We start from the raw sequence: 27485 nt of genomic DNA on the forward strand, positions 1-27485 counted from the left end.
ACTATCAACTATTCAACAAAAAGAGCTAAAAGCGAAGAAATGACTCATTTAAAGAAAAACTGCTTCACTAGTAAGTATAAATCAAGAATCATTTCTTTAGTCTAAAAGTAGAAAAATTAAAACTATCTTCCAAGCAGTATATACATAAATATATGAGACCCTGCAAACTTATCCTTCATTTGATTTTAAATTCTTTCTAGGCTTATACAAAATAATAAACATAACTGACAAGGGCAAAATATTCTTTGTTTTAATTATAGAATCTTTTAAAAAACTTTATCTTGTGAAGTCAAAAAGAAACCAGTCTATAACATCAAAATTGAAAAATGACTCAATAATTACTTTATATACTTTTCAATCTCTATTGCATGTTACATACTTCAGAAAAATTAAGTTTCCTGTTCCTTGTATATCAGTAAATACAAGAAAAAATTATCAAGCCTCTTTGAACGAAGCATAAAAACTTTTCTGAAGACTGTAAAGTATACTCTGAAGCATAAATAGGAAAGTTAAACCCCCAAACCCACCATCTTCAATCTTGGATCAAAGTTTAGCTTTCACTTTAGCACTGTGATTTACCTCTTTACTTTGCATTGTTCTTCCTCAGTAACCAACTCCATCATCTATAGATGGGGTGAAAAGACTAGCTGTTGTGAGGATTAAAAGGCAATGTCTTTAAGGACCAAGCATAGTGCACTTAACATATGTTCTTTCCCCTGTGAGCATCTCCATTTTAGCTCCCAGCAATATTATTAAAATGTGAACTAGCTGAGCGCCAATTAATCAGATTTTAGTGAGTTTAACCACTAACATCAAAAACAAAGAAATATTTGTTTTACTCACCCTAACACCTAAGTGATCTCTTTTCTTCTGGCAAAATGAGTTTTATGTTGGTTACAAATTTGAACTATAAAAAGCAAAGTTTCTAAACATAAAACCTATAATACCTAAGTTAATACCATGTAATATAATTATTAAAATCTTGGTTGTCTCCTATAAATACTAATTACAATTACATTTTCTATTTTATTGATAATAATGATGAACATTCATTGAGCATTTTTAAGCATCATGTTAACAGCTTTATGTAGGTTATCTTCATGAGGTAGGTACTACTATGATGTTCCCATTCTACTGAGGGAGAAACAAGGCACATAACTTGTCTAAGATCCCACAGTCAGACAGTAGTAGAGCCTGAATTTGAATCCAGGCAGGTTAAAGAATTATTGATTTAATAATCGAGCTCATGAAGGCCAGGATCTGAGAATTTATATTAATAAATTAATAAGCCTTCTTTATGATTTAAAAACATTTTTTAAAGTTTATTTGTTTTTTGAGATAGAGCATGAGCAGGGGAAGAGAGAGGAGACACAGAATCTAAAGCAGGTTCCAAGCTCTGAGTTGTGAGCACAGAGCCCAACACAGGGCTCAAACTCACGAACCGTGAGATCATGACCTAAGCGGATGTTGGACGCTTAACCAACTGAGCCACCCAGGTGCCCCTGATTTTTTTACAGGAGAGAAAATTCCTTCATGTTGAAAATACATAATGTAATTAGCAGTAACCTGTAGTACTATATATAAAGATAATAAACTAATAATACTAGTACTTACATTTAACATATGGCTACCTTGGTTAAAAACAAGGAAATTTCATAGTGATCACCAAAAATTACTTGCCTTTACTGTTACATACACTGGTAAGCCATTAAAATAGAAATATTCATATAGCTATTTTTACAACTCTGAATCACTTTTCAAAACAGTTCCACAAACCTTATGAATTTAAATTCTGAAATGGGCCACAATGGGGAAAAAGGCAATTAAACAAGGTATAGTTTTCTCCTTCGGCTGCTAATGGTGAAAATAATAAAAGATCATTTTTCTTTTAACAACCTTTCTTACAAGAAAAGTTAATGACATATAAAACATTGTATCTTATATCATTACATACAAACCTGTCTTTGACAGTATGATTCTTTGAGTTTCTTGAGATGTGTTGTCATTTTCACTTTGAAGTGAATCTCACTGCTATCCTAAGGAGATGAAAGAAAAATAATTATCCCTTTGTGTAAACTATATGCTTTGCTTGAAAAAAATTATTTAAGTACACATATAGTACAAATAAAAACATAAACCCTGTCACTTTCCCACCAAAATACTCTTTTTAAAATACATGAATACACACACACACACACACACACACACACACACACACACACATATTCTTTTTAATATTCCTAACAGGGTTTATCAGAATACTCTAAGCATCCTCAAAGTTACTTAATGTCCATTTCAAAAATATTTACAGTCTGTCCTGGATGTTAAAATTAGCAGTATAAATAAAAACATGTATATCAAAGAATGTATTCCTTCATAGTTACATGTCTATTCTATTTTCAAAATAAAGAGAAGTTAAACTATCACAAACACCCAAAAGCAACTCAAAACAAAAAGTACCCCCCAACAAGTGAAGCACTGTTGAAGGTGGTCAAACCTATAAGAGAAGCATATACCATAAAATAACAGACAAGAAATTCATTTCTGCCACAAAGTCACCCCAGAGTCTGGTTTCTCTCACATAAGTAACATGAATAAGAACCTGAGTGAGTCAAAGTAATTTATGGCGCCAGGTTCTTTTCTTCTACCCAGACTGCCAAACAAACCATCAGGCAACCATCCAAAAAAAAAAAAAAAAAACCCAATACTGGGGGGTGCTTAGGTGGCTCAGTTGTTGAGCATCTGATTCTTCATTTAGGCTCAGGTCATGATCTCAGGGTCATGGATTTCGCTTAGCATAATACCCTCCAGTTCCACCCATGTAGTTGCAAATGGCAAGATTTCATTCTTTTTGATTGCAGAGTAATACTCCATTGTATATGTATGCCACATCTTTATCCAGTCATCCTCGATGGGCATTTGGGCTCTTGCCATACTTAGGCTATTGTCGATAGCACTGCTATGAACATTGGGGTGCAGGTGCCCCTTCAAAACAGCACACCTGTATCCCTTGGATAAATACCTAGTAGTGCAATTGCAGAGTCGTAGAGTAGTTCTATTTTTAATTTTTTGAGGAACCTCCATACTGTTTTTCAGAGTGGCTCCACCAGTTTGCATTCCCATAAATCAATAATTCTTAAAAATGTAATTCATGGCATAGAACATATAGATCAATGTTAGAATAAACGGACAGCCCAAAAATAAAGCCACATATATCTATAGTCAAATAATTTTTTGCAAGGATGCCAACCAACTCAATGGGAAAAGGATCGACTTTTCAAACAGTAGTTTGGGACAAATGGATAGCCACATGCAAAAATAAGTTAGAATCTACCTCAAACTAACACATAAAGTACTCAAAACCATCAAAACTTAATGTTAAGAACTAAAACCATAAAAACTTTAGAAAAATCTACAGGTATAAATCTCTGTGACCCTGGATTAGGCAACAGTTTCTTAGATACAACTCCAAAATCACAGCAAGAAAAGAAAAAATAAATTCAATTAATCAAAATTAAAAACTGTTGGGGCGCTTGGGTGGCTCAGTCTGATGAGCATCTGACTTCAGTTCAGGTCATGATCTCACAGTCTATGAGTTTGAGTCCCACGGTGGGCTCTGGGCTGACAGCTCAGAGCCTGGAACCTGCTTCAGATTCTGTGTCCCTCTCTCACTCTGCCCCTCCCTCGCTCATGCTCTGTCTCTCTCTCTCTCTCTCTCTCTCAAGAATAAAAAATTTTAAAAATTTTTCTAAAAATGGAAAAAAGATCTGAATAGACATTTCTTCAAAGAGGATGTACAAATGGCCAATAAGAACATGAAAAGATGCTGAACATCATTAGCCATCAGGGAAATACAAAACAAAAGCACAATGAGGGGCACCTGGCTGTCAGAAGAGCATGCAATTCTTGTTCTCGGGGTCGTGAGTTCGAACCCCATGTTGGGTATTGAGATTACCTACCTACCTACATACATACATACATAGTGCCACACCACTTCACACACACCTGGATGACTATAATTAAAAAAAGATTAGAGCAAGCATTGACCAGAATATGGAGAAAGTAGACCTTCACACAATGCTGTTGCTGGGAATGTAAAATGGTAAAGCCACTGCTGAAGACAGTTTGGCAATTCCTCAAAAAGTTAAATAAAGTCTGGAATATTAGACCCAGTAATTCCACACCTAGATACATAACCAAGAGAATCAAACACATCCCTCCACACAAAAACTTATACATGGATGTTCAGAGCAAAATTATTCAGAATAACCAAAATGAGGAAACAAAAGAGCCCAAATGTCCCTTAACAAATGAATGGATAACAAACTGCTATATTCATACAAAGAAATATTATTCAGCAATAAAAAGGAATAAAACACTGATTCATGCTGCAACTTGGATGAACTTTGAAAATATATTAAATGAAAGAAACTAGTCACAAAAGGCCACATATCATGTGATTCCATTTATATGAAATGTCCAAAACAGGCAAATCCATAAAAACAAAAAATAGATCAGTGGTTGCTAGAGGCTGGCAGGGGAGAGGATAGGGAATAGTGCTAATGAGTAGAGTATGTCTTTTGGGGATGATGAAAATGTTCTGGAACTAAATAGTGGTAATGGTGCACAGCGTATCCTTGTGGAATATATAAAGGCCACTGAATCATACACGTAAAAATGGTGAGTATTGGTATGCCCAGCTGGCTCAGTTGGTAGAGCATACAACTCTTGATCTTGGGGTTGTAGGTTCAAGCCCCACATCAGGTAGAGATTACCTAAAAAAATAAAATCTTAAAAAATAATAAAATAAGTGGTGATTTTTATGGTACACGAATTAAATATTAATTAAAAAATTTTTAAGTAAGGGACACCTGGGTGGCTCAGTCAGTTAAGCATCCAACTGTTGATCTCAGCTCAGATCATGAACTCACATCAGGCTCTGCACTGCCAGACTGAGCCTGCTTGGGATTTTGTCTCTCCCTCACTCTGCCCCTTCCCCACTTGCGCTCTCTCTCTCTCAAAACAGATTAACTTTAAAAAAAAATTCATAAAAATTATCAGTTAAGATAATCACAGAAAATGGGGAAAGGATATGAACAAAGAATATAAACATAGTAGGTCAGTAGTAGCCTAATGCTACATCACAAAGCCTGCATCACTTACCTCACTTCATCTCATCATGTAGGCATTTTATCATCTCATATCATCACAAGGGTGAGTACAGTACAGTAAGATATTTTGAGAGAGAGATCACATTCACATGACTTATTACAATATACAGTTATAATTGTTCTATTTTATTATTACTGTTGCTAATCTCTTACTGAGCCTAATTTACAAATTAAACTTTACCAGAGGTGTGGATGTACAGGAAAAAACATAGTACAAATAGGGTTCAGTACTATCCACGGTTTCAAGCATTCAATGAAGGTCTTGGAAAATACTGCCGCAGATAAGGGGGAACTACTATATGAAGATTCATTCCTCCAACAATTTTCAACTAACCTTAATTATCAGTTAACATCTCAAGAAAGGTCAGTAAAGATACAGTCTGGGGAAAAGACATGCCAAGAAAGAGAAAGGGGTCAGTAAAAGGACTACTGAGAGCCCTTTTACGGTTGGCCCTAGCTTTATCACTCAATAGTATTTACTATATTTGCCACTGAAGCATGCTAACCAAGGAAAGTTTTTTATTTGGAGAAATTAAGATAATCTAAATCTGCCTAGCAGATCTGCCTAGCAGATCAATAGAACAGTATGAACCTCTTCTACCTCCCACAACAGATGCATGTATAGTAAATGAAAATGCCATTTTTAAATAATTTGCCTTACTGAAATCATTTTTTATGTATCAGAAATTACTCACTTTAGAGAGTTAAAGGAGAAAAATAATGAAACTCACCTGTCCAATGACTTTGAGTTTAATGTATTCTCCTTCCTTCTTATCCCCCAAGTCTTCAGTTGAAGGTTTTGCCTCCTGAAAGAAAAGTATATTCAAAGATAAAGTTCCTATATGCTATTGTAATTACTTACTCATGAATACCCATTACTTTCACTGAGTACAAAATCTGTACTTGAGAATAAAACAGCATTTATTTTCTCCACCACACCAATTAAGCAAAAAACCTAAGTCAATTACTGTTTCAAATACCAGTGTTCCAGAAGTCAAAATAGAGGTCTCTTATTTGACAATAAATTTCATATAATAAAAAAAAAGATTAAAAAATTTGACAATAAGTTTCATATAATAATTAAAAAAAGATAAAAAAATAGAGGTCTCTTATTGTGATATCCTACAGTAATACGTCTAAGACCCCACCATGCATAGGAATCAACTGAGGGACTTTTTAAACAACTGCTGGGCCCCACTCCCAACTTTTTATTCAGTAGGTGAGGGATAGGGCTGTAAATACATTTCTAACAAGTTACCACTTGGTGCTAATTCTGCTGGGCAGAGGACAACCTACCCTACAGTCAACTCCTATTAGTCAGAAGTTCATTCTCCATCAACCAAACATTCTGAACCCAAGATTCTCTTTTCAGAGCCTATCAGAGAAGTTAACTACTCCAATTGCAAAACTATACTAAAAAACATAAATTAATCATATTAGTATAAGCAAGGTCTATTTAGAAAGGAAAATCAAACAGCATATTGGTCTAATGTACTCTAGGATCAAAACAAATCAATTTTATATCATCTATTATTTTAGACTATCTGAAGCAGTCTATCCAATTTTAAAACATTAGGCTTGGCTGAAAAAGCTTAGGGTAGTAAGTAGAATAAGAAAAAAGTATAGAGTAGGTAGGAAAAAGAAAGAGGAGACAAAATTTGAAGAGAGAAAAGAGGGTTATAAAATAATTTCTAATTAAGGGATACTGAAAAGAAAATGAAGTTAACAGAATAAACTAGTTAAAACAATTTTATCATGAAGTATCTAAGAAAAGCCATTTTACTAAAGGAGGTAGCTTGGAAAATTTCACTAAATAGTACATTAAAAGTATCTTTCCTGGGGCACCTGGGTGGCTCAGTCGGTTAAGTGTCCGACTTCGGCTCAGGTCATGATCTCACGGTTTGTGAGTTCGAGCCCCACGCTGGTCTCTGTGCTGACAGCTTGGAGCCTGGAGCCTGCTTCGAATTCTGGTACCTCCCTCTCTCTCCGCCCCTCCCCTGCTCATACTCTGTCTCTCTCTGTCTCTCAAAAATAAATGTTTAAAAAAATTTTTTTTCTAAATAAAAAAAAAAAGTAGCTTTCCTGTTTACCTTAGTTTGGCCACCAAATCAGCCACTTATTTACACATATGCTCTTCTGTTAAATATATAACAATTTCTGTTAATCCACACTTGATAAGAACATAACCAACCATATTATATTGTACAAGTAAAATAACAGGGCCATATTACCTGTGTACCTCATGCCAGAAACTTAAAACTAAAACTCTTCAACATTCAAAATTTAACAGAACATTTTAAACTAGAAGTAGCTTTTAACTTTAAGACACAGGATAGAGTCCAAGGAAATGCTTAGACAACAGAATTGACTTCGTTAGTGTAAGTCCTTGCCTGTTTTTCATTCTGCAGTGCTTTCAACATTTGCTGACTACTGCATATTATGGCAACAGACAAAATGAACCTTCTTTAGTGAGACAGTCTTTCACCTGAAAACTAGAAGACTGTCTTCAAATACAGTCACATCACCACATTTCTATGAATTTATATTCATAGTTAACAGCTGCTTCTTCTTTAAGTATCTAGAGAGGGTTAGGACAGCTTATTCCACACAGTGAAGAGCAATGAAGCGGAGTTCTCTTTAACTGGGAGGAAAAGGGGTGTTAGGAAGCGTTGTTTGAATTAATACAAAGAAGGAGCATCGCCACCCCCACCTCCAGCAGCAATCCATCAGTACAATGGGAGTGATTTTGCTCCAGTTTTCTTAGCTAAGATGGCTACAGAGGCTACTCAAGGAAAGACAAAAGAGTTCTTTCCCCTCCTCCAATCCCTCCTCCACATTGTTTTTCTCAACTACAGCTTCTCTAATTGGATAACTACTCCTATCAAAAAGCATTAATAGCTCCCAGTTCTTTAAGGCCTAGAACCAAACTCCACAGCACCAAATTCAGTTTCCATTACTAAACTCAATTCTCATTTTTCTACCACTTTCTTTACAAACCTGAGGATATGGTTAAATTGGACTATTTGCTGTTTCCTGAAAAGTCTACCAGCATTCTTCCACCTTCAACCCCTGTTTCCACTACCTAGAATATACCTCCTCCCCTCAACTTTTCCTGAAATCACCTCAAAGAAATCCATCCCCCATGTCATTTGAAGTCCAGTATTAAAAACTCTGGGGGTGCCTGGGTGGCTCAGTTGGTTAAGCGTCCAACTTCGGCTCAGGTCATGATCTCATGGTTTGTGAGTTCAAGCCCCGCAATGGGCTCTGTGCTGACAGCTCGGAGCCTGGAGCCTGACTGAATTCTTTGTCTCCCTCTCTCTCTGCTTCTCCAGTGCTCGTGCTCTGTCTCTCAAAAACAAATAAATACATTTTTAAAAACTCTAACAGGGTGCCTTGGTGGCTCAGTAGGTTGATCATCTGACTCTTCATTTCGGCTCAGGTCATGATCCCAGGGTCATGGGATCAAGCTCTGTGTCAGGCTCTGCACTGAGTAGGGAGCCTACTGGAAGTTCTCTCTCCCCTCGGCTCCCAATCTCTCTCTAAAATAAAAAATAAGTAAAACAAAATTCTTCCAGGAGATTAAAAAGCAAAACAAAACAAAAACTCTTCCAGGAACCACAGCACCCCCCCAACCTTCCAACTAGGATTAATATTTTCCTTTATGTTCCTATCTGGAATTTATTCTTACCTTTCATGGCATTTATTTTCACTTTTAAAATACTCCTTTCTCTAAACACCTGGGTGTCTCAGTTGGTTAAGTGTCCAATTTCAGCTCAGGTCATGATCTCATGGTTCGTGAGTTCAAGCCCTGCATCAGGCTCTGTGCTGACACCTTGGAGCCTGGAGTCTGCTTCGGATTCTGTGTCTCCCTCTCTCTGCCCCTCCCATGTTCACGCTCTCTCTCTCAAAAATAAACAAACATTTAAAAAAATTAAAAATAAAATACTCCCTTCTCGACTATCTTCTCTAGTTGTTGTCCTCATCTTTTTCTTTAAACTTCTTACAAGAGTAGTCAGCATTAACTGTCTCCACTTTCACCCTTAAACTCACAAAATCTGGTTTATATTTCACCATTCCAGTTGATACTGCTCTCATCAAGGTTACTAGTTCAACTCCTTATTGCTGAATTTATTGGACAATTTCAAATCTCATTTTTAACAGTAACAGAATAGACACTTAGTGATTTCTTCCCTGAAAACTCTCGACCTTTGGCCTCCAAGATTCCATTCTCTCCTTATCTTGGCTATTTCCTTAAATGCTGGGAGTCTCCTCTGGATTCCAGGTCCTCAATCTTCTGCCTTCTCTCTTGGGTGACCCATGATTCCAACTACCTCTCAGATCCTAATGACTCACAGCCATCCTCTCCAACCTGACTTTTCTGAGTTTTACATTCATTTATCCAAATGCTTGAGTATCTCCACTTTAGATGTCCCATGGGTACCCAAATGTAAGTACCTAAAACTGAATGCATTATTTCCAACTCCTCTGTAAATTTTAACTCCTCTTCCTGAAAACCACCTTAAAAAAACAAAACAAAACAAAACAAATTTCCTCCTGGACTCTCAATTACAAAAAACGGTTACCATACACTCAACTGTCCAAAACAGAAACTCAGGTGTCTAGACTTTCTCTCTTAAATCTCACACTTAATCATCCATCCTTCTGACAATGTTATTATCCCTTAGTGGCTCTCAAGTTTATTCTTCTCTCCATTCCACTGCCTTATTTCAGGTACTCATTGTTGTTCCTTAATATTACTGCAACAGTCTTGCTCCCTTCAATTCTCCAACTACCACCAGAGCCACCTCTCTAAAAAGCAATCTGATCTGCCCATAATCTTCAGGCAGAATCTTAAATTCAAACTTCTTAGCTGACATACACTGGTCCTTCATGTACTGGTCCCAGCTAGCAATCCAGCCTTAATCTCCTATCTCTCTTGCTAATAATATCCTTTGCTCCAGCCATATTGATCTACAATCCCTTACACATATCACCCCTACCTTATCTTCATCATATCTATACCTGTTAATCACCTCTGCTTAGAAGCCCTTTCTTACCCTATTTTCCTTTCACTCAGGCATCACTTCCTACAAACTGATTTCTCTAATCACCCTCTTAAACATCCCCATGCTTACTTTTATCTATTATAACCACATGTTGGCCTATTTGTATCTTCTACCAGATTGAGTTCCTCACTGGCATACTTTATTTCTGATCATGCACAGTGGCTGGTTCTTTGAAGATATTCAATATTCTTGTTAAATAAATTAATGTTTTCTGTGACAGTTCTGTATGTCTTGACTTCCCTACAAGTTTACAAGGAGAGGACCCAAGTTTTTTCATCTTTATAATTTCTGTAATGCCAGGCAAATACTAGGCTATTTAATGCTTGTTGGATCAAAGAGACAACATTATTTTCTGTATCACCCCACAAAATCTTACTAAATCCTTTCAGTTTTTTATATTTACAGTTGGAAATACAAGATAATTCACTTCAACTGCATAAGAACATGTGAACAGCCTTCCTTTCGGCCGGAACCGCCATCTTCCAGTAATTCGCCAAAATGACCAACACAAAGGGAAAGAGGAGAGGTACTCACTATATGTTCTCTAGGCCTTTTAGAAAACATGGAGTTGTTCCTTTGGCAACATACATGCAAATCTACAGGAAAGGTGATATTGTGGATATCAAGGGAATGGGCACTGTTTAAAAAGGAATGCCCCACAAATGTTACAATAGCAAAACCGGAAGAGTCTACAATGTTACCCAGCATGCTGTTGGCATTGTTGTAAACAAACAAGTTAAGGGCAAGATTCTTGCTAAGAGAATTAATGTACATATCGAACACATTAAGCACTCAAAGAGCCGAGACAGCTTCCTGAAGCGTGTGAAGGAAAATGATCAGAAAAAGAAGGAAGCCAAGAAGAAAGGTACTTGGGTTCAACTGAAGCGCCAGCCTGCCCCACCCAGAGAAGCACACTTTGTGAGAACCAATGGAAAGGAGCCTGAGCTGTTGGAACCCATTCCCTATGAATTCATGGCGTGATAAATGTAAAAAAAAATAAAAGACGTCAAGACTGTAAAAAAAAAAAAAGAACACATGAACAATCAGGATATGAAATTTCCAAAAATAAGTTACCACTTTCCCTAGTCACTACATTTTGGTGACCTCTTCCCAACTCTGAAGCACTATGGCAATATCATCTATACCACTTGTTTAATAGCCTCATGCTTGCTTAATGCAGTCAATCCAGCTTTTCATGTACTACCTTTTTTTCTTTTGACAAACTAGTCTGAAAAATGAGAAGATCTTGGCCAAAAAAGGCCAATGATCATTTCCAGTGATCTCAGTGTCTTTTGTATGTCTTCTTTCCTTCTCTCCCCTGTGAAAAAGCAGCCAATACAGAATGGTATGGCACACTAGCTACAAAACAGTGAAAGCATTCAGCACTGGCTCTGGGACACTAGGTCATCAGAGAAAAGAGACTCCCAGAGAGGGCTGGTTGATTTGGCTGGAAAGGATACACGGCCTTAGAACAGAAGAAACAGGTAAATGGAAAGAAAAGTAAATATATGTACAAGATCAAAGAAAGGAACCAAAAACCTCTAAATTTTCAGGTTTGTGTCATCCAGAGCCTGAATCATGGTAACTGGAATGATAAAGGAATTTACCACGCTACAGGCACTATCAACTTTTCTTTCCAAGCCATAGAGGGAATAGCTTGTAAATAGAAGATGGTTGGATTTGGAAAGAGAACTAGGCTGGAAAGAACGAAAAACACAACAAATGTACAAAATCCATTTACAAACGTACAAAATTCATGAGAATTTTACTGTGCCATTTCAAAGTCGAAAGAACAAGAACTCTGCTTAGGGGCACTGGCAATCAGTATGTTGACAATTTAATCACATGAAAGGACATCACACTTAACTACCTCCCATCTGTCAATGACCCTTCCAGCTACACAAGAGTTGTTCATTCTTCTGAAAGGAGGTGGGGAGATTCTGGGGAAACCCCAAAAGAAAGAATATATTTACTCTTATTTGAGGACATTAACAAATCTGCTCATTTTTTAAGGTGTGATAACTATTATCACATATCAGATACATACTGAAATATTTATGATGGAATTATACACCTGGGATTGTCTTCAGACTATGAGGGAGTAGATTAGAGCAATGTAATGTAGATGAAATAAATTGGCCAGGAGATGGGTATATGGATATCATTACATACACATTAAAGTTTTCCATAAAACCTTTCACAGAAAATGCAATCACTCAAAGTATCAAAAAATCTGTTAACCACAGGTCTGACTAGAATTCTTCAGTTTATTTCATTTTATTTCCTAATGAAAAAAATTCAACATAGCTCAAGTTGGAAATTCTTACACCCATTATTAAAAGATATAAAACCCAAAATACAATAACATCAGCCCCCTCCTATTTCAATGGATTTACCACAATTCTAAAAACACAAAATAAACATACATTTTCAGATTCACGCTGTGTGTTCAAACTTAAGACACAGTACTGGAAATCTGGAATGGAACCAACCAGACCTAGCTCCATAACTTCAACATTTAAGTCAAGCTGTCCAGACACTGGATCTTCTGCAAATTTACATTCAACTCTAGAATGGTGGTTAAACACTAGATGTGCAACTTACCAAGAACTAAAAATTGTAATTGAAAATCACATTGGTTGTGCAAACCATTCTTTGAGCCTAGACTATGGACCTACACAAAGCTTGGAACAAACTGGCTTGACTGTATACAAAAGTACCAGCATACACATTTAGAGGTTGGCGGACATTGTTAATTACCTATCCAATATCCCCTTTCTCCATTTTCCTTACAAAGGGAAGCCTAGGTATGCCTAGCCAAAAAGCCTATTTCTCAGCTTCTATTATGGCCACGTGACACAGTGCCAGCCAATGAGATAAAAAACACTGACAGATTTGTTGTTGGCGCATACTTTTTCCCTTTGCTCCATCTCTTTCTCCTACCTGGAACAAATACACAAAGTAACTTCTCTGTGCCCACAGGACATAGGCATGAGGGTGAAAACATCTGTTATGGATGGGGGAGAAAAGAGTATGAAGGCATTGTGGAGCTGCCTTACCAGCCCTGAACTACTTATGTCTAGACTTCCTTTTTTTTTTTTTTTTTTTTTGAGAGACAGTGTGTGAGTGGGGGAGAGGTAAGGGGCAGAGGGAAAGAGAGTATCCTAAACAGGCTCCACACTCAGCACAGAGCCCAACGTGGGGCTCAATCCCACGACCCTGAAATTGTGACCTGAGCTGAAATCAAGAGTCACTTAACCAACTGAGCCACCCAGGCTCCCGCAGACTTCTCATTTCATGAGAAAAATAAACACATACTTGTTTAACCTACTATATATCACGTTTTCTGTTACTCGGCCAAAAAGAAATCCAAACTGACATAGGAGGTACTGTAAATAGGTATCATTTGACTTATGTTAAAAACAGAAGCTAGGGTACCTGAATGGCTCAGCTGGTTAAGCAACTGACTTTGGCTCAGGTCATGATCCCACGGTTCATGAGTTCAAGCCCCCGCATCGGGCTCTCCCCTGTCAGTGCAGAGCCCACTTCAGATCCTCTGTCGCCCTCTCTCTCTGCCCCTCCCCTGCTTGTGCCAACGCGTTCTTTCTCTCTCAAAATTTAAATAAACATTAAAAGAAAAAAACAGAACTTAGAAAACTACCTCCTTGTGCATCAAAAGCAGGGTGGAGAATTGTGGTACAGTCACACAATGGAATATAATTAGCAATGCAATTTAAGAACACAATAATATGGACGAATCTAACAATGCTGAGCAAAAGAAGTCAAATACAGAAGTATATACCATATGACTCCGTTTACGTAACATTATAATGTCTAAAAACAAGCAAAACTAATCTAATTAGTAGTCAGGGCAGAGGATCTTAATCTGAGTACTGGCTGCATGAATGTGATCAGTTTGTCAAAATTTAGCAAGCTATGCATTTATGTGCACTTTTTGATACATATATCAATCTTTGGTAAAATCTTGAAAAATAACTGTGCCTAGATATTGAAAACAGACAGAGTCCAGCAAACAGAACTCCACTTTTCCTACAGATTCTCACTAGCTCAGTAAAAGCAACTGACCAAAAGAATGGTCAAAATAAAAAAGTATAATAAATATAACACATCTTTAAATAACCTAAGTTATGTTGCAGGAATATTCACAATTTAAACTGTAAAAGTAAGGGGGCACTTGGATGGCTTAGAAGAGCATGTAACTCTTGACCTTGGGGTCATGAGTTCGAGCCCCACATTGGGTATAGGCATTACTTAAAATAGATTTTTTAAAAATGTTTTAACTGTAAAAGTAAGGTGCTCAATAGTAGATGTGAGAATGTACCCATGACTTTTTAAAGATTTTTTTTAAATGTTTATTTTTTTGAGAGAGAGACAGAGCATGAGCAGGGGAGGGCAGAGAGAGAGGGAGACACAGAAGCCAAAGAAGGCTCCAGGCTCTGAGCTGTTAACACTGAGTCCAATGCAGGGCTCAAACTCACCAAATGCAAGATCATGACCTGATCCGAAGCCGGACGCTTAACTGACTGAGCTACCCAGTAGCCCCATACTCATGACTTTTTTAAAGAAGCAGAATATCAAAAATTATCTACCTCCCAAAAACCACAATTTCAGAAAATTCTACAATGGGGTACTAAACCTATCTTAGAGAAAATTATCCACAATAATTCTAATGTTCTGGAAGAAACAAATGATTTGATCTTAGAAATAAAGTTTCCAGGTCTATTGTTAGTAGAAGTAAAGATCAAGAAGTAATGTAAAATCACCATGAAAAGAAAACTACTCCATGACAACCAACTCTTCCTCAATAACAAAACATCATGGAGGCTAAAAGAAGAGGAGGAAGATACCAGTTGCTTCAAGTTTCTGAGGCAACCCTCCAATTCTAGGGCTTAGCATGGTGCCTAGAACATTCAATAAATAACTTGTTTAAATGAATGAATCTGACCACTCATTCCTTCAAAAAAACTAAGTATCCAGTCACTGTGCTGGGCACTTCAAGAAAAAAGGATGAATAAAAAAGCCTGATTCCTGACCCTAAAAAGCATTCTAATGGAGAAGAACACTTAAGTAAATAATTTTAACACTATATACAAAAACTATAGTCGAGGGGCATGGTTCAGGTCATGATCTCATGCATGGTTCATGGGATCAAGCCCCACATTGGGTTTTGCACTCAACGCAGTGCCTGCCTGGGATTCTCTTTTTCCCTCTCTCTCTGTCCTTCTCCCACTTGTGCTCACTCTCTCTGAAATGAACATTTTTTTAAAAAAGCTATAATAGAGACATTCTCAGCTTTGCTGGCAGTATCACAGTCAATGAGGTTTATCTGGGATGCAATTATTGCTAATATAAAAGACATTCTAAATGCTAAGGGGGCTAAAAGGTATGAAGACCTATTTGACAATGGCTTTATAGTTTTGAATTTGAACTACTCATCCACCTTCACGAGTACTACAACCATTACAATCATACTCAGTTTTCAAAATACTATTAAATATTGTTTAGGTAACATTTTATTTGCAATGTTTTATTAATAACTTTTATGTTTGCAACATCCACTAACAGCACCTCATGTATCTATCAGGGAGAAAATAGAATATATCTATCAATCCTCTCGCGGGGCATGCAATGCTTACTGTATGTATCACTACATGCTTAAGTTATAGTTACAGTTTTTAACATATAAATAGTAGTATACATAATTATTAATTTTAATATATACCAAATTCATCATATTCTCCTACTATTTCAAGCTAACAGTAAGATAAGTAAACATCAACAACAGGAAGATACAAAGAATATTGCAGGGAATAATGCAATCCTGACAGAAGAAATACAATTAATGTGGCAGATTAAAGATAACTATGAATTCTTTGTTACTCTTCCCATTGAGAAATGAAGTCTAAATGCCTTTCCCTTGTTGACTACAGCTAATATTGTACTGCATATTTGAAAATTGCTAAGAGATTTAATTCTCATCACAAGAAAAAAAATTGTAACTGTGTGGTGATGGATGTTAATTAGACTTATGATCATGATTTCACATTGCATACATCAAATATCAAATCATTATGTTGTATACCTGAAACTAACATATTACAGGTCAATTAGATCCCCCAAATAAATAAATAAATGCCTTTCCCTTGAATTTGGGCTGGCCTTAGCGATCTGCCTGACCGACAGACTACAGAAGTGACTTCCAAGGCTAGGTCCTAGGAAGCTTGAGGTTTCCAGCCAGGGTTCTCTGGGAACATTCACACTCTTATGAGCCCTGAGCTGCCATAGCTCAATATTCTGGGGTTCCTATGCTGAGCAAAACACATGGTGAAACCACTAAGAGAGGCCTTGTGACTTTATGAAGAGCCCATCCATTCCAGCACCCAACCATGTAATCCCAGTTGAGGCCCTACACAACATGGAGCAATGGTTAAGTCCAGCCCACAGGGCTGCCCAAATTGCAGATATATGAGCAAAATAGAAGACTGTTATTTTAAGCCTCTAAGTTTTGAGGTAGTTTGTAAGGTACCAACAGATAACCAGAACTACATAATGCTTCCAAATCCTTGACTAAAAGGAAAATAAAAGAAAATCATTCAGTTTCTCTCTGAGGTGGGAGTGGGGAGAGTGAACGTGCTTACTTACAATAGTTAGCATTTGAAGTAAATCAGTCATCTAATTATTACAAATTAATAGACCTGAATTAAAGAGCTGAAGTCCATGCTGCCTTTGATGATTTGGGCATGGCGGGAACACTATAAACTTGAATAAAGGGAAGAAAAAAGGGAAAATATTTGTACAAATTACCCACACCAATTTTGATAGCAAGCTTCTGGTTCTATATAAGTGCTTAGATTTGCTTGAGATCAGGCAAAGGAGAGCACCCAATGAGATCTACTATTGGTTAAAGGATTGTCTTTATCCTTTTTGAGAGATCACGTACCTCTGATGAAAGCTATAAGCCTTTTCTACCTAAAAAAATACACACATACCAGGGCACGTGGGAGGCTCAGTCAGTTAGCCATCCAACTCTTGATTTCAGCTCAGGTCATGATCTCATGGTTTGTGAGTTCAAGCCCCACATAGAGCTCTGTGCTAACAGTGTGGAGTCTGCTTGGGATTCTCTCTCTCCCTCTCTTTCTGCCCCTCCCCTGCTTGTGCTCGCACACTTGCTCTCAAAATAAATTAAAAGAAAAATACATATGTAAAAATAACAAAACGCCCCATACAATTTCAATGATTTTCAGCCTTTAGGGCCCATGAACTTTAGGTTTAGAACCTGTTGTAGACGATTATTCAGCAATGGTTCACAAATCCACTAGATAATGCTGGCAATTGTTAAAATTACAGGAAAGGTATTTTACTCAAATTCACAAAATAATTTTTCACTCATCAACAGAAAACCCAGCAATGATGTGATTTTAACGTCCACCTGTATTTTAACCTAAAATTGTTACTCAGCTGCAATGTCTTAGCGCCAGATAACAAATTTCTGAGACGTGCCTCAGAAAATGCATCCTCCTTAAAGAACTTGGTTTAAGTTAAGATTGTCTCTTGGGGACAGTGGGTCAGTCTCGTGCTGCTGATATTGCACAGTAATAACTTGAGATTCTTATTCTTGCTCATAAGCCTCTTAAGGGTAAGAGTTCAGCTTCATACCTCTTTAAATCCTTAGCAGCCAACACTGAAATTGTACTGGGTCTTGATTATTAATAATGATGCTAGTTAAACAGAATGGAGCAACAGTTCTCAAACTTTTTGGTCTCAGGACTCTTACACTCGTAAAAAGTTATTTGGAACTCCATAAAGCTTTTGTTAGGTTAGTTATATTTATTCGGGTTTACAGTTAGACATTGAAACTGAGAAATGTTTTAATCATCCGTTTAAAAAGCCCCACTATATATTAACAAATAATGTATTTTTATTGAAAATAAAATGAGAAGAACATCAGTTTTTTCTAGTGAGAAGAACAGCACTATTTTGCATTTTTGCAAATCCCTTTAACGTCTGGCTTAACAGCAGCTAGATTTTCACATCTGCTTCTACATTTCAATCTGTTGTGATATCACAGGCCACGTTAGTGTTTAAAAAACGCCACTGAAAACACAGGAAAGGATCAGAGTGAAAAAGACAAATAATGTCCTAGTATTATCATGAATAGTTTTGGCCTCAAAGACCTTCTAAAACAGAATCTAAAGAACTTCTGGCCACCTGTTAGTGTACTAGGTCCTTTATTTCTTCTTTCATGTCTCTCTCAATGACTGGAGCAATAAATTCTGTAATTTAGTTTATAATTCTTTCTGTACATTGCTCTTTCATCAGACTATAGTAAATTTCAACATGCTTCCTAGCATCAAAATAAAAGGCTGATGAAACTAAGCATTTACACCTGTTCTTTCCTCCCTGGTAACCAAGTAAACAACTATCCAGGGAGATACTTATAATGCCACTTACAATTCCCATACCAACTTGGGAATTAATCTAGATTGTTAAGAGCCATCCAAAATTAATCTAGATTATGATTAAGATTTAAAAATACCAACGTACATTTTGCACAATAGTACAAATCCACAAAAGCCTCACTTGCTTTCACAAACTGGTACAAAACTGACCCGGGTTAAAAGCCAGGGAAACAAGTGTGTTAAATTTAAAAGTGCAAGTACATTATGGAGTTGAATGAAAAATAACTTTTCTAGATAAATATCATTAAACAAGCGAAAGATCCAAAGAGACTTTAAAAAGTCACAGTCATCTGAGCAAACAAAACGAAGTCCAGACACAAACGTTATGAATTAAAAACTAGCCATAAACGTGGTTAACTGAAAAAGGATGAGGAAGAAAAACTTACCAAGCAAAACTGAACACTCCTGATCGAGTGCAAATCCCAAGTAAATTTTTTATATTAACACTGAGATGGAGCACTTTGCCATAATAGGCAGCTTTCGGTGAATGTTATGCAACTGCTCTACATTGAGCTTTCCTATCCTTTCCTTCAAAAGTATCAGTCAGCTTCAGGTTAATGCCCAGATGAAATGTTGCCCTAGCAGTTTCTTTCTACTTTGTTTCTTGGTTATTCTGAGTGCTCTCTTACAACTGGAGAGTTTCTGAACCAATCCCGAGTAAGAAATGGGAAAGTACAAGAAAAGAGGCGACAGCTCTGCACCAACACACTGCAAAAGACTCAGCAGAGCAGCGGCGGCCCTACCCAAGCTGCAATCCGAACAGAAAGCAGAGCTTTTTAGGTTCCCAGCAACACCAGACGTCTCCCGCCCCCACGTCCCCACTCCTGGACAATCTAAACACCGAGAACCAAAAAGTAGAGTCCACCCGCTTTTCAGGGCCACAGAGCCTCCCGGGCTGGGATGGTCTCCCGTTACATAACTGGGGCCTAGGGCCCTGCTTCTACAGTCAGTCCCCAGGACAGGGAAACAGACATGTTCCCCAGGGACCCTCTCAGGGAAGCTGAAGCTGGGCTCTGCACCTGGCCGACCCCGGAAAAAGAAGGGGGAACGACTCGAGGGAGGCCGCGATCACAGACGCTGGGGCGGGGGTGGGGGGGGGAGGGGGGTAATGAGCAGGCCGGGAGAGGAGCAAGGGCGGCTCCCGGAGGCCCGCTGCAGGCCCCAGCGACTCCAACACTAGTCCACTCCCCTCCCTCTCCGGCCGAGTCCCCACCGGCCGCCCCCTCCCCCATTCCGCGCTCCCCTCCCCCGCGCCTCCATCCCCGGCCCCAGCCGAGAGGCAGGCGCACCAGCCGAGTAAGGACTCGGCCACTGCTATCAGACCGCTCCCAGTCCGGTACCTGGTCAGACATGGTGACGGTGGCTTCACCCAGGGTCTCCGCACAGCAGCGGCCTCGGGTAGGCAGAACCTCGCTCCGGGGTTTACAAATCCGTCTCTCTTCCCCACAGCACAACACCGCGGCTGGAGGGACTTCCGCTACGCGTCGCGTCACTTCCGCTACGCGTTGGGAGGAGGGATCGGGAAAAGAGGAAAGGCGAGGCGGGAAAACGGGTGGGGGAAGCTGCCGGGAGGCGGGAGGGCCGGAGAGCTTCTTTATTGGTGGTAGCGCGAGTGAATTAACACCAGTCTCCCCGGCTCTACTGACGACCCTTCGCCTCCGTCCGGAGCCTGTACTCCAGAGGAGAAGTTCCCGGTCCCCAGTCTCACTGTTTGGAACCGTACTGACAGCCCGCACTCCCACCCCTCCGACACCTTGCAGGTTTTTGAAAGCTGAGCCAAGATATTTCTATTGTCCCTTCCTGGCTTTGGTCGTCAACTTCCCTAAATAAATTCTATTGAATACCAGTACTTCTTACCTTAGAGATAACTTGTGGTTAATCAGCCACCTGGCCTGACACATGACCTTGATTTTTCAAAAAGCAAAACAAAACAAAACGATCCCATTGGACACAATCTTGATGGCTACTGATGAAAGAGATTCTTGGGAAAGTTCTAAACTGGTAGGGAGGAGGAGGTAATTCCAACTCTAGAATTAGTTGCTCTGAGCTAAAAAATGATTCTTACATAATTTCATCTTTAAAATACAGTGGCCCTACTGGCATAGGGTAGAAGATAAGGATCTAGGTAAATGAAATAAAATTGAGAATCTGGAATTAAATCAAACCCTCATACACTGATTAATTTTTGACAAGAATACCAAGACAATTTAATGGTAAAAGAAGTCTTTCAACAAATGTTACTGGGACAACTGGATATCCACATGGAAAAGAGTGAATTTGGATCACTACCTCACAACATATGAAAAATTAAATGGATCAGAGGCCTATATGTAAGAGCCAAAACTTAAAACTCTTAGGAGAAAACAGGCATAAATCTTCTAGACCTTTGATTAGGCAATGGATTCTTAGATATGACACCAAAAATAGAAGCAACCAAACAAAAATAAATAAAACTTCATCAAAACTAAAAACTGTCTTTCGTGTTGAAAAAATCTGATGAAGAAAATATTTGCAAATAATATATCTGATAAGGACCTCATATTCAGAATACATAAAGAACTGTTACAATTCAATCATAAAAAGATAAATAATATAATTTTTTTAAATGTTTATTTTTGACAGAGAGTGTGAGCAGGGGAGGGGCAAAGAGAGAGGGAGACAGAGAGACCCAAGCAGGCTCTGCACTGTCAGTGAAGGGCCCAATGTAGGGCTCAAACTCATGACCATGAGATCATGACCTGAGCTGAAATCAAGAATCAGATGCTTAACCACCCGGGCACCCCAATAATACAATGAAGCAATTTTTAAATGGACAAAAGATCTGACTAGACATTGCTCCTAATGAGATATGCAAATGGAGAAATGGACATGGAAAGATATTCAACATCATTAACCATCAGAGAAATGCATATTAAAACCGCAGTGAAGTACCATTTCATGCACACTAGAATGTCTATAATCAAAAAGACAGATGATGATAAGTATTAACAAAGATATGGAGAAATTGGAACACATACACCACGTGGAAATATAAAATGCTTTGGAAAATATACTGGCAATTCCTCAAATTGTTAAAGTTATCATGACCCATCAATTCTATTAGATATATACCCAAGAGAATTGACATGTCCATACAAAAAAACAGTTACACAAATATTGACAGCAACATCATTCATAATAGCAAAAAAGTGGAAATAATCCAAATGCCAACAGCTAACTAATGGGTAAACAAAAACGGTATACATTTAAAATGGAATAGTACTAGGTCATGAAAATGAACTACTCATACAATGTGGAGGACCCTTGAAAACATGCTAAGTGAAGGGAAAGAGCCACAAAGAATGATTCTTTTTTTTTACTTATTTTGACAGAGAGAGAGATAGAGAGTGAGCAGGGGAGGGGCAGAGAGAGAGGACAAAGAATTAACTTTTTGTTCTCTATTACATAAAAAATCCATTGCTCTATCTTACACTTTGTATCGATATTTTACTCATGCATAATTTTGTAACATCATGGATTGCTCATTTAAAAAACATTGATTCGGGGCACCTGGGTGGCTCGGTCGGTTGGGCGTCCGACTTCGGCTCAGGTCATGATCTCACTGTCCGTGGGTTCGAGCCCCGTGTCGGGCTCTGTGCTGACAGCTCGGAGCCTGGAGCCTGTTTCAGATTCTGTGTCTCCCCCTCTCTCTGCCCCTCCGCTGCTCATGCTCTGTCTCTCTCTGTCTCAAAAATAAATAAACGTTAAAAAAAATTTTTTTAAATAAATAAATAAATAACATTGATTCAATGAATCATATAGATTTCCTAAATGTTGACACATTTCATTATGAAATATTTTAAAATCATATTCATTAATGTCACAGATTCATCAAAAAACATCTTCAATAATACTATTTTTAGACTCATCAGAAAAAAACTTGTATTCATCACTGTCAAATTCACAATGATGAATACTAGTTTTCCAAAATGCTAATTTTTTTAAGTTTATTTGTTTGTTTGTTTGTTTGTTTGTTTGTTTTGAGAGAGAGAGCGCATGCATATGTGCTGCACAGAAGTTGGGGAGGGGCAGAAAGAAAGGGAGACAGAATCCCAAGCAGGCTCTGGGCTGATAGTGCGTAGTCTGATGCAGGGCTTGATCTCATGAACCATGCGACCATGACCTGAGCCAAAATCAAGAGCCAGACACTTAACCAACTGAGCCACCCAGGTGTCCCTCAAAATGCTAATTTTTATGTAAAAGCTCAACTTCTGTCATTGACAACAAATATTGGCAGTAGTTTTCTTTGCTAGGCTCTTTTGTTCATTTTTTGAGAAAATAGCTGCTCTAAGTCTGAATAATGATTGTTGACCTGCCATATTCTGTCACTTAAAAACAGTGTTCCTCTTTTTAAAGTGGCTAAATCAGCTTGTACCTCAATCTTTTGTGTGCTTTTCCTAGAGATAGCCATCTTATGGAGAAGAAATGGCTGTACTTCTTCATATAGAATATTTAAAAATGTTATTTGAACATTGAAATTTAACAAAATTAATGTTTCTGTCTTACTGCTGCTAGGAGAAACTGCCACAAACGTCATGGCTTAAAACAACACAGTTTATTTTCTTACAGTTCTGAGAGTCAAAAGTCAAGGTGTTGCAGGGCATGTTCCTTCTGGAGCATCTAGGGAAGAATTCCTTTTCTTACCTATTTTAGCTTCTGGATGCCACCTTTGTTTTTTGGTTTGTGGTCCCTTTCTTCATCTCCATGCATGCTAGCCCCCCTCCATGCAACTAGCCCCCCTTACTCACCCTCCCGACCCCTTCGTCCTCACCTCTCCCTCTTCTTCTCCTCAGCTTCTGTCTGTGATCACACCTGCTTCTCTGACTCTGACCCTTCTGTCTCCCTCCTGTAAGAACTCTTGTCATTCCATTGAACTATCTAGATAATCCAGGATAACCACCTCATCTCAAGATTCTTTTTTTTTTTAACGTTTATTTATTTTTGAGACAGAGAGAGACAGAGAATGAATGGGGGAGGGTCAGAGAGAGAGGGAGACACAGAATCTGAAACAGGCTCCAGGCTCTGAGTGGTCAGCACAGAGCCCGACGCGGGGCTCGAACTCATGGCCCGTGAGATCATGACCTGAGCCAAAGTCAGACGCTCAACTGACTGAGCCACCCAGGCGCCCCTCATCTCAAGATTCTTAATCACACCTGCAAAATCCTTTTTGCCATGTAAGGTAACATATTCACAGATTTCAGGGATCAAGAAGTGGACATCTTTAGGGGGCCATTGTTCAGCCTACCACAATTAATTTTTTACTCTTTCAAGAACATTCTTAGGTGAAACTAGGTTTTTGTTTTCAAGTGCATCACAGTGAGGAATACGATGAATGCTAGTATAGTTGGCATCACTGTCTTGATTCATGCTAAAAGGCCAGCAGTTTTACAAACTACTGCTTTTGCACTCTCAGTGCTAATGTCCACACAGTGAAAAAAGCAAATAATGTCTAAATATTATTATAAAAATAGTTTTGAACTTGAAGACCCCCTTAAAAGGTCTCAGGTCCTCCAGTATTCCACAGACCATATTTTAAGCTAGAGGAAGTAAAATGAGATCTTTTTCCTGGCCGAGACAAGTGGGAAGAGGGAAAGAGGCAAGCATGACAAGTTCTGTATGATAGGACCACGGTTTGGGAGGTAGGAGCTAGAAAGAAAACTCCAGAAAGGAAAGTAAGGGACCGTTCACTGAAAATCTAGTAAATCATATTAGGAAATGTGGTCTTAATCCTGAAAGGCCTGAGGTTGGAAGTGGAGGGAGGAGGAGTAAGGGGGGCATAATGTGTTTTTAACCCGGGGAAGAAATTATACCAGATTCCAGTGGGGAAAAGCAAGACAACCGAGGGAAATAAGGTAGAAAGCTGAAGCAGTAATCCAAAAGAAAAAAAGAGAATTACAGGGAATTAGAACAATGGTAGTAGAAATGGAAATGAAGATGATACAATCATCAGGTTTGGATATTTATTAGATTCTAACTTGGGTAACCTGATATGGTGATATCATTTAAAGATTTGATAGAAAACCTTGGAGAAGAAGAGCAGATTTGCAAAGAAAAAAAAAAGATAAGTTTTAGATGTAAGTGTGCAGTACCAGAGTTATTCAAGGCAAGATGTCCAGGAGGCAATTGATATGATCTGGAGCACTGAGAGAAGTCTGGGCTGAACGTAAGAGCTTTGGAAATCAGGGGCATATAAATGTTGTTGATGATAATTATTAACACTTACTGAGTGGCAGATGCTCTTCCAAGTACTACACATTTATTATTTCACTTAATCCTATAAAGTAATAAAACTATCCTCATTTTATAGGTGAGAAAACAGAGACAAGAGAGATTGAATTCACCCAAGTGATGGAGTCAGTATTTGAGCACAGGAGATCTTGGATCCAGTTCCTTCAGTGACATATAACAGGTAAAGAGGGCAGGAGAAATGCTCCTTGCAGGATACCCATCAAAATCACCTGTGAGGGTTTTCAAATTTAAGTAAACCTCTGAAATTTAGATGAATGTCCTCAAGAGTTTATTCCTCTTTTTTTTCCCCCTCACTCCTCACCTCCAGAATCACAGCCACAGTGAACCACAGTTACTGCCAGAAGTGTCTTACATTCCTTAGGTGTGTTATGTCAATAAGAGAGTGGTCTGAATTTAGGATCTCAGAAGTGAAGAAAGTCTTGGTGACAACAAGGACTAGGGTGTGGACTTGGAAGTACATGGCTCAAGTGCCCTAAGAAATGAAGAGACAGAGGAATAGAAGACTAGGGTGTTGGTAGGTTATCACATAGAAATTCAATTCACTTGAAAGAAAGAAAGAAAGGAAGAAAGGAAGAAAGGAAGAAAGGAAGAAAGAGAAAGAAAGAAAGAAAGAAAGAAAGAAAGAAAGAAAGAAAGAAAGAAAGAGAAAGAAAGAAAGAAAGAAATTGAAATCACTCTCGGTGACTACAGGGCCTGGAGTGTAAGGAAGCCAATGAACAAGTGAATAAGTTTGGTGATAGTAGTAAAGAGGAAGAACAATTGTTTGTTTGTTTGTTTGTTTGTTTTAAATGTTTATTTATTTATTTATTTTTGAGAGACAGAGAGCTCTTGAGCTGGGGAGGGACAGAGAGAGAGTGAGACAGAAAACCCCAAGCAGCCTTGTGCTGTCAGCACAATACCTGCCTGATGCAGGGCTTGAACCCATCAACTGTGAGATCATGACCTGAGCTGAAGTCAGATGCTCGTCCAACTGAGCTACACAGGCACCCCAGAAGGACAAATTTTTAAACCAAATGGAAGAATGGTGTTCTCAAAGTAATATTGGAGGGACTAAGAAACACCAAGAACTTGGACCAATTTTCTATCATTTCTCAAACAAGATTCTTGGAGAAATTAAAATTAAACATTACCTGCACATCTGCTATGTACCTATGCCTTGGTATTAACAGCTCTTTATCTCTCCTCTCCTTCCCTTCCCCCACAAAGATTCACAACAGGTTTTTCCTGCACTAACATGGCACTATGGGTAAATCAAATTCCACAGTTGTATTAATTGATGAACAAACTAGCCAAGAATAAATTCCTGAGTTGAGGGATAAACAACAACTTTGCTGTCTGAAAGAGTATTTATTTATTTATTTATTTATTTATTTATTTATTTATTTATTGAATGGCCTCAGATGCCATTCAAAAGCAAAGTAACAAAAAGTGCAAACATTTCCCATCCCTCGGCAGATCATCCAACAAACTTAAAAAAAACTTAACTACCACAATTTTAAAAATAATGTCCCTCTTATAATATCAGTTCTCAAGAAGAGGCCTTTTAAATTAAACTTACAGGTGCAATTAACATATTGTCTTCTGGGGCACCTGGGTGGCACTCAGTCGGTTAGGTGCCTGGCTCTTGATTTCAGCTCAGGTTATGATCTCATGGTTCTTGGGATCAAGCCCCCAGTGGAACTCTCACGGATCCTTCTTGGGATTCTCACTCTCCCTCTCTCTCTCTGCCCCTCCCCCACTAGCATTCTCCCTCTCTGTCTCTCTCTCTCTCTCTCTCTCTCTCTGTCTGTCTCTCAAAAATAAAGTTAAAAAAAAATTGTCTTCTATGAACAGAACTGCCCATATAATTAGAAATTAGTGTAGCTTGCAACTCTGCACTCATATTTTCTCACAGGAGAAAGAAATCAGAAGATACAGAAGTTTAGAAGAAGGAGGAGGGGGGAGAGGGAAGGGAATGAGAAGGAAAGGGGAAGGGAAAGAAGAAGAAGAAGGAAGAGGAGGAGGACAAAGTGAAGAAGAAGAAGAGTAGGAGGGGTGCTTAGGTGGCTTAAGTTAAGTGACTGACTCTTGATTTCAGCTCAGGTCATGATCTCAAGGTTGGTGAGATGGAGCCCAGCATCAAGCTCCATGCTGTCAGCACACTGTCAGCACAGAGCCAGATTGGGATTCTCTTTCTCCCTCTCTCTCTGCCCCTTCCCTGCTCTCACTCACACATGCTCTCTCTCTCGAAATAAATAATAAACTTTAAAAAAGAAAAAGAAGAAGGGCACCTGGGTGGCTCAGTCAGTTAAGTATCTGACTTCGGCTCAGATCATGATTTTAGGGTCCATGAGTTCGAGCCCCGCTCCCAGCTCTGACAGCTCAGAGCCTGGAGCCTGCTTGGGATTCTGTGTCTCCCTCTCTCTCTGCCCCTCCCCTGCTCTCTCTTTCTCTCAAAGTAAATAAACTTTTAAAAAGTAAATTATAAATAATTTTAATAT

At 38.5% G+C, this 27485-nt stretch overlaps 1 protein-coding gene and 1 pseudogene across 2 annotated transcripts in view; one reads left to right on the forward strand and one right to left on the reverse strand.

The window, feature by feature from the left end:
• The window catches only part of SUMO1 (small ubiquitin like modifier 1), a 29018-nt gene extending 8818 nt beyond the window's left edge, over window positions 1-20200 (reverse strand). For both annotated transcript variants that reach the window (XM_030325540.1, XM_030325539.1), the window contains exons 1-3: window positions 20058-20200; window positions 5903-5977; window positions 1959-2036 (exon numbers count right to left, since the gene is read on the reverse strand). In XM_030325540.1, coding sequence (XP_030181400.1) covers window positions 1959-2036; window positions 5903-5977; window positions 20058-20069 — 165 coding nt within the window. In that variant the 5' untranslated portion in view covers window positions 20070-20200. The remainder of the gene's footprint in view (window positions 1-1958; window positions 2037-5902; window positions 5978-20057) is intronic.
• Window positions 10689-11251, forward strand: LOC115520825 (annotated as a pseudogene).
• Window positions 20201-27485: the final 7285 nt, after the last annotated feature.

The sequence above is a fragment of the Lynx canadensis genome, chromosome C1 (assembly GCF_007474595.2).
Source record: "Lynx canadensis isolate LIC74 chromosome C1, mLynCan4.pri.v2, whole genome shotgun sequence".
Classification (NCBI taxonomy): domain Eukaryota; kingdom Metazoa; phylum Chordata; class Mammalia; order Carnivora; family Felidae; genus Lynx; species Lynx canadensis.